Source organism: Limulus polyphemus, unplaced genomic scaffold, assembly GCF_000517525.1.
Source record: "Limulus polyphemus unplaced genomic scaffold, Limulus_polyphemus-2.1.2 Scaffold1795, whole genome shotgun sequence".
In the NCBI taxonomy this organism is placed as follows: Eukaryota; Metazoa; Arthropoda; class Merostomata; order Xiphosura; family Limulidae; genus Limulus; species Limulus polyphemus.
In genome coordinates, this window is record NW_013667405.1 from 170,068 (window position 1) to 180,785 (window position 10,718).

The window sequence follows — 10,718 nt, forward strand, 5'->3', positions numbered from 1 at the left end:
TCAAAAACATAAAGTTATCTCAGAAAGCAAAAATTAAAGAGCGGAGTTATAAAAGATTCAGAGAGTAAATATCTTCATAAGATATTTTTTGGTTTAAATTTTAGCGTTATTTTTTCATCGTTAATAAAAAGTTCAACAAAATTGCAGATAATAGGTGATGTGCACATCCTATTGCGATCATAAAGTGTAATTGAGAACAAATTTTACTGTTATTTTTTTTCTGAACCCTTTATCTAAACCACGATGCATTGCTAGTCTACAGTACGATTAGTGTATTTAAGATTTTGTGAGACTAAATATGAGTGAATACCTGCTAGGTTACTTTGATGTGAAATTTGAGAACTGATGGTGTTTTTCTTAAACGTTGACCATTTTTACACTGAGGCAATGCAACTTGTTCATTTTTGTTACTGTTTACTAAATGATTGAAGTAGAAATTCATATGACACATTCTGTTTCTTATTGCGTTTTTAATTTTTGACTGTTGAACTACTGCTTCAGAGATGTCTTCAGCTTCAAGCCCAGCATCTCCATTTTGGTTTGAATTTCTCAGAAGTGATTTTAATAGGTGAAACGGCGCTTGTTTAAGAGATTGTTCACAAATTCTCAGTGTATTAACGTATAGTGACGGGGATGCAAGTGGGCCATGAAACCTAATAAGTGTAATGGCTGTTAAGATCGCCTAGCCTAGAGCAAAGTGCATAAAATTTATCATGAAAGTAGAAATATCGATTCAATTTTAAACTTAAATTATTTCTGAAATAAGCTGTTTTCTGTTATATCACGAACTTTTTAATAAAAACAAACCTCTTTAATCAACGGAGACTCAAAATTAAGAAATCAACAAACATTTTTCCAATTTCGCTATCTATACATTTCATTTTATACTTTCAGTACATAGACTAACAACAATATTAGGTTATACTTTTGCTGTTAAGCAACATGATATAAAAGCTATTGTTGAAACGTAGTGTTATCAAAATACACTGGCTTTTCTATGTATTAGAAGTTGTTAATCTAACTGATTTTTACCAATAATTATTCTATGAATACGCTACGAATTCGTTTCATGAATGACTTTAATTTTGATTGGCTCACAAAGGAATTTACGGACATTTGACTGCATCGACTGCACTTTTCTGACTCTTTGTTGCCCAAATTTGATTTCGTAAAAATTATTTATTTCAGTTAGTTATGAAATGTGAGGTTAGAATATACTATGAGGTGGGGAGGTAGTACTTGCCCCGTCATTTTTATATAGGAAAACTACAAAAAGATGCTATGGCCACTCTGGCTTAGGTCATCAATTGGGTCTTTTCGCTGTTTATGGTCCTTAACTGAAGAGTACTGGATGAGGTTGGGCCCGTTTAGCTAAGTAACTTATTAAAATAATGACAAGTATTTCACCAAGAATATAGAAGCTTTATCCCAGACCATTAAGAATGTACAGTAATATTAATAATGGGAGTGGTAAGGAAACAATCCTCAAAATATTGAAAGCTCAAATAAGTTTATTTTACGAGTAGTTTTAATAAGACATTTAAAAATAATTTAGATTCGTATATTTTGTGTAGACTGATAGGTGTACCATCTATTAAATTACTAACATCTTTTGATACAGAGCAAAAGCGCATAAGTTGCCTGTCAGATAATACTCTACTTTAGATTTGAACGCAACGAAACTCATAATCAGCTGAAAATAAATATTGTTACGTTTCTGGTCGTTAGTTAATTTTCCGTAAAAATTATTTCCGAAGAAACTTTAGCGATACAAGTCTTTTCTTAAATAAAACTGGTTTATTCTTTCTGAATACAACTTTGCAATACACTTAATTTCCACAGTCACGCTATAATTCACAACGAACGACTGACAATTGTCAGTCTCTCTGTCTGCAGTTCAATTACCTTCCATTGTTGCCGTCACTTCTTGGCGGTCTTATATACATGAATGCCGCAAATCTAGTAAACACTCGAGCATTCACGAACCTTCGAGAATATGACGTGTTACTAGCGTCACGTGACCCCCGCTGTCGTAACAATATATTGTCAGCATAACGAAATAAGAGAAATCAAAATTATTTATTAGAACTTGTAGGATCCTATCAGCTCCTTATTAGATCTAAAATCCCGTTTTATTATTATTATTCACCATTAGAATCTTTTGGATAATTACATTTGAAACTACAATACTACCAACTTTTTGAAAAACAAAGATACAGTCTTTACTCAGAGTTGGTACGAACATGAGATCAAGACGTCGGGAAGTTCAAGTCGTCATTCTAATCGATCAAAACAAGATTAGGAAAAAAATTCAACCATGAAAGGTTTGTTTGTTTGTAATTATGCACAAAGCTATACAATGGGCTATCTGTGCTCTGCCCACCACGGGTATCGAAACCCGGTTTCTAGCGTTGTAAGTCTGCAGACATACCGCTGTGCCAATGGGAGGCACCGTGAAAGGAAACAAAGCTGTGTCAGCGCGTGAGTTTGCCTCGCTGGATGTTTTCAAACCCTTCCAAAATTGTTAACAGTCACATCAAATCAAGAACCAGAAGAAAACTAAAATCGACAGTCAATCAAGTCCAAAACAAAACCACTAAAAAAGTAGTTCACTTTTCTCTCTCTCTCTCTTTCTTTTTAAGAAAAAGAAGAAGCACTCCATTCACACCTTTGAACCCACGAGAGGGGTGTATAGAAATCATAACATTTGAACACCCCCTAGTTTTCAACCTAAATACTTACCAAGATGGAAGATGTGAAGCAGATTTAGACACATTTTAGACTGAACCATGGCTCTCCAGTGAAGCGTTGTATTTTGTCAGTGCATCGTAAATTTATCGTATGGCCAACTAAATTACAGTTGAATAATATATAAACGATGTGCACATGTTATTTCAATTCTCCTCCATTAACCAATAAATCTCCATCATACATTTGTTTAAATGGAACAGCACGTACCAGCAACTTTTTCCCAGACTCGGAAGAACAATAATGATCGAAACTGTCTTTAATAAAAAAAAATATTTATTAAATTATGTCAAAACTGTAGAGAACTATCTTCATTCCTTTATATTACAATAGAATGCTTTTGTTAATGGAGACTTATTTCGAAACAGTCTAACGGCATGTAAATAACTCTTATTTGGCATGTAATGTAAGCACAATATAAGTTATTAGCATTAGATGGTGCTGTATATGTAACAACGTAGTTGTTGTTGTACCGCTGCCAGTATCGTGGAGGTGTAACTAGAGGAACAAGTGATTCTTTGAATTGTCTTTCGAAACTGTTGTTAACCGTTCATGTATGTTTATATTACATAAAACTGACATTATTGTTGCTTAAGTTACAATTATTAGACTAATTTCCTTACGTTGTTTTTAACCAAAGACTGGTTGGAACAGGGCATTGAAATTAAACTTAAACTCTTTTTAAAAAATTTTTATGGATTCAAATTTCAAGTATTGTTTTGTAGACGGTGTTACTGTTGGTATTATTCAATTTACTGCCATTATCAATGTCAGTATTGCTCAGTTATTAACAGGCTTGATACTATAGTTTAAATTTAAGTAGTATTATAGTACAGTAACATTTAATTAGAACCGCAAAGTTTTATGAATTATCTGCAACACTTTTGTTTTGTACTTTAATATTATTATTAAATTGAACTTGAAACAAAGTTATTGATATTAGTATAACTTAAAAATAAATATTAATAGTATTGCACTTTGCTGTATAATGATGTATAATATATTACAAGTATTAAACTTCATTTAGTCAAGTTTTTTGAATCAATATGATGAAACTGGACAACCCCAGATTACAGTAGTAAAATCACTAGTGTGAAATTCGTATATACTGTAATATAGGAATAAAAGTCTTATCCAAAAAAAAATTAAAATTCTTAAAAAGTTTAGCTGAATCAGGTAATAAATATCTAAAGCATTTTCTTCATTTAACTTTTAAGCTATAAATTACAATAGTAGTACTATTAGTACTAGCTCTACTTAGTACTAACCCAATAGATATCTACATAATAAGATTCAGTGTGTGTGTGTTACGTAACTCTTCCCAAACTACTGGACTTCTCTGTTTCTAAATGGTGTCAAATGAATTGTCTCAGACCCAAGGCTTGCACAAAGATAAATCTTTTCACTCAACTCCTTAGGGAATCCAAGTATTTCTCAACAACACTTACAGGGGTTCCCTGAAAACAGACCCCAAATTTGGCATTGATTTACATTAGAGCATGTAAATAAGTAGGCCTACTAATTACTGTTCATAACTTGGTTAAAGAAATTAAATTTTCATTATAGTGCCAATGAACATTAAACTGAAAAAGTGCAAAATAGTAGTTCAAGCATTAAATTTGCATTGTAGCGGCCTTGTAAATGTGACTGATAGACACACAGGTTTGCTAGTATGAGCATGAGGTTAAGCTATGTCAATGAATAAACTTCAGCAAGTTTGGTGAGAAATGTATTAATTTAATTATGTTACATCAGTATATTCTGAAGTTCATTTTGTAAGTTAATTTTTAAATAACTTATGCTTATCAAATATATATATATATTTATAAATTCTTGAACGCTTGTCTTAATGAAATATTCAGTGTTTATAACTTGGTTTCAAAGAACATGTTATCACTTGCATTTTTAAAGAGATTTTTGTTTTATTTGATGTAATTCTTTAAATTTTCTAATCTGAAACTATAAAATCTTAACTGGAGATGAACATCCTGAATGATTTCAAAAATTTAACTAAATTAACAAGTAATAAATGATAAAGCTACTGTATGTAATAATCTTTTATTCAGTTTTTTTGTACATCCCATATCTGAGATGCATATAACATGCATCTTTGATCTTTTTATTAGTTTTCATTTTATCTTGGCTAGTAAATTCAGTACTGATAATTTGCAATTAGAAACAATTTTGTGTTTGACAGTTCTTTTTTTCTTTTATTAAAATAAAAAACACACCGGAAATAATGCATCCATCATATTCCAATCATTTGTAATGGTCTTGCAAAAGTTTTAGTTCTGATAGTTTCCATTTAGTTTTACACAAATATAAAATGTTTCTAAATTTTAGTGACATCAGTGAGTATAATGATCATTTGCCACTATATTTGTTTTTATATTATTTGTTCATTTTATTTGTTTTTTAATGTTGTTTATGATTATAAATAATATAAAATCTACCTGTTGATCCCATTTATGTTAAAGATACAATAAAAGGTAATTCATTATTATTATTATCCTTAGAAATAACTAAGCAATTAATGTAAAGGTAAAAAATAACAAGTGTCCTTTTGGTCCATTGAGACTGTATCATCCACTGAAAATAAAATTAAATCCATGCCTGATCATTTAGTTATTTATCAAACTTTCCCTTAAACTTCCTTAAATATCTACTGCTTTTACCCTGTGGGTAACCCATTTCAAAGTCCAACTATCCTGTTAGAAAAGTATAGCTGTTTAAGTTGGTGGTGACTCCTTCCCTACTAAGATTTATATTTGCATTCTCTCGTCCTACCATTTTCACTATTTACATGTTAAAAAACAAAATTCATGGAACAAAACTACCAATTCCCCTAATAATCTTGAATATCTCACTAAGAACTCTTCTAACTCTTCCTTTTTCATGAGAAAACAGTTTCAGACATCTCATTCTATCTTCATATGATAACTTTTCCATCCCAATTATCATCCTATTAGCCCTTATTTGAACCATTTCCAACAGTGCAATGTCTTTCCAAAGGTAAGGAGCTCAGGACTGAACATAGTACTCTAAAGTCAAAAGAGCCCTAACCAATTATCTAGATAATGAAATAACTTCATTAAACTTATATTCACTATTTATTCAAAACCTCAAACTCTATTTGCCCTACCACTAGCAGCAACGGACTATTTGGATATCTTAAGAGACTGATCAACCAAATCATCAATACCTTCTGGTAATCCAGTTTAACTGAACACCATTTATAACATCCCTTTGTTTTCTTCTTTCCAGCCATTTCTTGGTACAATGGATCCACATATATCACAACCATACAGAGAATTTTTTTAATAAGCCTTTAATGAGGCACCCTGTCCAATCCTTTCTGAAAGTCCACATGTACCAAATCCACACTTTTACCCTCAATAATATAAGCAGTTAGTAACCTCTTAAAGTGTATAGATTAGTAAATCAAGAATTTTTCCATAGTGGAACAATTTGGCTATCCAAAAAATAAACTTTGTTAAATAACTTCACAAAGCGTTTTTTATCAGACTTTCTGAAACTTTTCCCATTACTGACAGAAGACTTCTATGCTTATAATTACCTAGACAATTTTTATTACCTTCAGTAAGAGGAGTAATGTTAGTGAACTTCCAATCCTGTGGCATCTGCTCATTATGCAAGCAGTAACAAAATATATTAGCAAGTGGCTTACATATCTAAACCCTTACACCCTTCAAAATATTTTAGGAAATATTATCTGGCTAAAGAGCCTTGTCATTCTCTAAGCATCCCAAATAGACTAAGAGAAGTGTAACAACAGTGGTCATTTGGAGTGACTTTTATGAATTCAAAGGTTTCCCCAGATGAAATTTATTTCATGCATTATATAACACATAACAAGAATAAAACAAGGCCATATACATGAGAACCCCTCTTAAATTGTTATATTTTTATATTCACAGTGCATACTGTAATGTTTTATTATGTGGGCAATTAAGATTTTGAAGATGCTTAAGTATTGTAGCTGACTTACTGACATTGATCTAATTTTATGTTCATACTTGAATACAGATTTTCTATCAAAAATAAAAAGCATGTTATCCATTTCAGTTTGAGTCATTTATAAATAACATGGTATTTTGTAATTTCATTAATTTCAAATGAGTTCCTTTTGAGTGAATAAATCAGGGGTGGTCTGCTTTCCAAAATAGTTTCCTCATCACCCATTGCACAGTCTCCAGTATAAGTGTTCCTCTGGACTCCCCCAACATGCCCCTCCTCCTCCTTCAAGTGTAGTGCAGGAGTCCTAACCACTTATCAGTTAATAAATGCTGGGGTGGTGGACCATGGAGGCTTCCTCCTGAATGTGATCAATCCCATTCACTAGAGAGTAGGATGGTGGTGTGCTGCCAGTGTATATAGTGTAGATCCTCCCGTAGAATCAGAAACTGGAGTAGATCCACCATAATGCAGTTCACCCCTCTGGGTGGGACCCCTTATCCTACCATCTCCTGGATCTTGGTTCCCATATGATAGGTTTTGGAATAGAACTGTACCAGCCAACATAAGTCCTCATGCATGTGTTGGTTGGGAACCCTCGTCCTACCACAGACATGATGTACTAGTTGGTTGGGGTATCCCTGGCATACCTCCTTCATTACGCTGAGGCTTGAGTGTTCAGTATTGCAAGGAGCTGGACTGACTGATAAGTACTCTGGTTGGCATACCACTTGCAGGTTGCATTTCATATGTTCTGGACCAGAAACCATAAGTCCAGTTGTTTTTGGATTTGAGTGAATAACCACATGGGCACTTCTATTTCTACTGTTGTTTGGATCTCAGGTTCCTGAGTGGCTGGTGCTGGTTGGGGATTTGTGCGTATGTGCCCTGTCTACTCAGATAGATGTTTCCTAGCTATCTATGACATGAGGCCCATCCTTTTCCACACCATTACTATATTTGTTTGAGAACCCTCCATCCTGCCATCTCCTGGATGTTGATTCCCGGCTGTTTATGTTGCATATTGAGCTGGACCAACCAACATATATACCTTAATGGACGTGCTCCAACTAATTTCCACCTATTTATACATCACTTACTACCTCATTGGGCAAAGAGTATACCTGGTAAAGATGTGGTGTGGCCTTCCAGAGGTGTATTTCTCTCTCAACAGAGGGCACACTCCACGGACCTTCTTTGGACACTTTTCAATAGATGGTCCTCTATGTAACTTTTGCACTGGTCCCTCCACCTTTTCAATGTAGGATTCTAGCTATTATGTAAGGAGAGGTAAGATACTGTATCTGAAGTTAATATTTTCCTACACTGAAAATATATTTCCAATAGGTACTTATTTCCACTCCTCACACTTCCTCCCCACTTCTGGTGCTTTTTTTATGCCTAATCTCAAAGTAAAGGTTAGGCTGAATAGTATAGAGGGAATAACTTGTGTCAGGAGAGTGTGTCATGCTCTGATTGGTGGAGGGTTGCTGCATGGAAAGACGTAGTAGAACCATGGTAGGTGAGAGTTTCAAAGCTAGTGGCGAGCAAAAAAATGTAAGCATATAGATAGCAGCACTGAACAAAAGAAGCGTAGGAAAATATTAACTTTGTATAGCCTAAAATTTTGAAATTTATTATACATAATCAATCCTCCCTCTTCCTTTGAGAAGTGACTGTTTCAGCATTTACTAATCAAGTAATCTTTATAATGTCTTACAGATTTAAAAGAAGTGAACCTCTGAGGCATTGTTAGCATGATCATTAAGGTTTAATTCTTTTAATTTCATTGTTTTTTAACATCTGTAGGCATAATTTTGAATTATTTTTGGTTATAAGTAACAGTCAAAACATGTTTACTATGATGTGCTCACCACAACTATATCTATTCTTATTAGTTCTAATAAGTTAATTAAGTCACTAAACTGAATAAGGTTGTTTAACTGTCAAAACTTATAACCATATGGCATCTTTCGCATTCGTGTGGCTTCCAAAACAAAATGTGCATAAAGGAGTCAATATTTATAATGCATAGAATACATCATTTGTTGTAAATACAAAACTTTTGCTACTTAAATGTGTTCATCTTTTATAAAAAAAAATTCAAGTTTAGCATATACTCTAAGTTTATATGAAACTTATTCTCTATTTATATGTATTTTTTTTTGCTCAGAAGCTACATAAGGTTAAAATAATATTTTCTCTTTAACAGTTAAAAATGCCAACAACAGATACAGAAAGCTCTTTCATAGAAGAAACTTGTAAAGAAGGTAAGTTGATGTTGATTTACTTATTTGTGTAATGAAACAGAAATATAAGATTACAGTATGGTATCTTGTGATTGGTGATAATAAAATATGTGTAATAAGATTATTTTTCAGTAATCCATTGACCTTGGAACAATACTGTTGAAACAAACTTTATTATTATGAAAATGTACAAGATCTGTAATATCCATTTTAGAAGATAATAAAAATGAAAAATAACAAATGTCATTGATATAAGTTTAAAAAATGAAGTGAATCTTAACAATGAACTGCTACACATCCTTAAACTATTGACTCCTGGTTCATGAGCAAGAAATAGACCTAGGTTTTACACTTCCAATTCATTCCACCATTTCTTTTTAATTTTACATAATATTTTCTTTGTACAGAATAACTGTATAATTTCATGTGATTATGGCTCCCTATTATAATACTTGTAGGTTTATCATCTATCACTTGATACTATATCTATCTAGCCTCTACCTTGATAGGTTATTTCCTGGAGTAGTCACATTTTTTCTTAGCACTTTGTGAATCCACAGTATTTCTCGTTATTGTGCCATGTAGGAGCTAGAACCTGCATCAGTTTTTGAGTTGTTTTTTTGCTTTAGTCCCTACTTCTTAAGATTCTTTGAGATTACAAATTCAGAATTTTGTGGTACTAATAGCCTTTAAGTTGTTGATTCTCTTTTCTGAGAGTTTACCTTTGTTTTCCTCCTCACATACCTTGCTGCATTTGAAGATTTTTCTGAAACATTTGCCTAATTCCAGTAGTTTTCCTTGTTTCTCTTGGCATGTCCCTTGATTAGTTGTTAATTCCTATCTTTTTACTTATCTTTTTAGACAAAGTATTTCCTCTTTGAGTCAGGACTGTGGAGTAGTTACCATTTTTTTTACTCTATCAGAATCCATGTTTTTTTATCTTTGACAAAGTCTTTGATTTCCATAAGTTTTCTTTCTTCAACTCAACTTACAGTGAGGTGTTGCATTCCCATTTATTCGTAATTCCTTCAGAGTATTTGTCAGTTTTCTGGGAGTGTATCTGTTTCCCTATCCTGAATGATGGTCTGTGTTCCTGGACCAAAGAGATCTTAGCTACTTCACAGTCTCTATTTCATTCTCACTCCAACTTTAAAAAAAACTGTGGGATACTCAACTCAAATATGCCTTTCTGATATTCTGTTGGAGTTGAAACAACTTGCCAACATATTTTTGTTGTATCTCTCACTCTCAAGCTATTCAGCAACCTGCATTATCCTCTGGAAATCATGGTCATGGATCTTTCCCTTCTGGTTCCTCAGTACTCGTTTCTTTGCATTAAGTGGGAGTTCCTTTTCTTCATTCTCATCTGTCCCATAATGTTGCTGCCAGTGTTTTAACTACTTATTCTTCTGCCCATGGGAACTTGTATGTATGTTCTTTTTAATGAAAAAGGTCATGAACTGTGACTTCTCTGGCCCTAATAATCTTGTAGGAGGAAAAAATATCAAAACATTTCAAAGGGAAATAAGTTGTAACCCCAGAGGTATGGAACTTCAATTTAAGAAGATTATCCCACCTTTATCATCAGTCCAATTGTTTTTTGTTTCATTAACTCCGATAGTCCCATCTAATTTTTCTCAACTCAGAGAAGAGTTTTAATCTCAAGGATGCTGTATTCAAAATATTTTATCCCCCCCCCCCCCTTTTTTTTTTATATTGGGGCGGTTGTTTTTTTTTTTTTTTTTT

The 10,718-nt window shown here is 33.0% G+C and overlaps 1 protein-coding gene across 3 annotated transcripts in view; it reads left to right on the top strand.

The window, feature by feature from the left end:
* Positions 1-3,237: 3,237 nt before the first annotated feature.
* The window catches only part of LOC106464966 (protein Malvolio-like), a 50,203-nt gene continuing 42,722 nt past the window's right edge, over positions 3,238-10,718 (top strand). For all 3 annotated transcript variants that reach the window (XR_002611868.1, XM_022392774.1, XM_013925141.2), the window contains exons 1-2: positions 3,238-3,302; positions 8,936-8,993. Coding sequence is in view for 2 of the 3 variants with exons in the window: in XM_022392774.1 (XP_022248482.1) it covers positions 8,942-8,993 (52 nt within the window). In the remaining variant the exon portion in view is untranslated. The remainder of the gene's footprint in view (positions 3,303-8,935; positions 8,994-10,718) is intronic.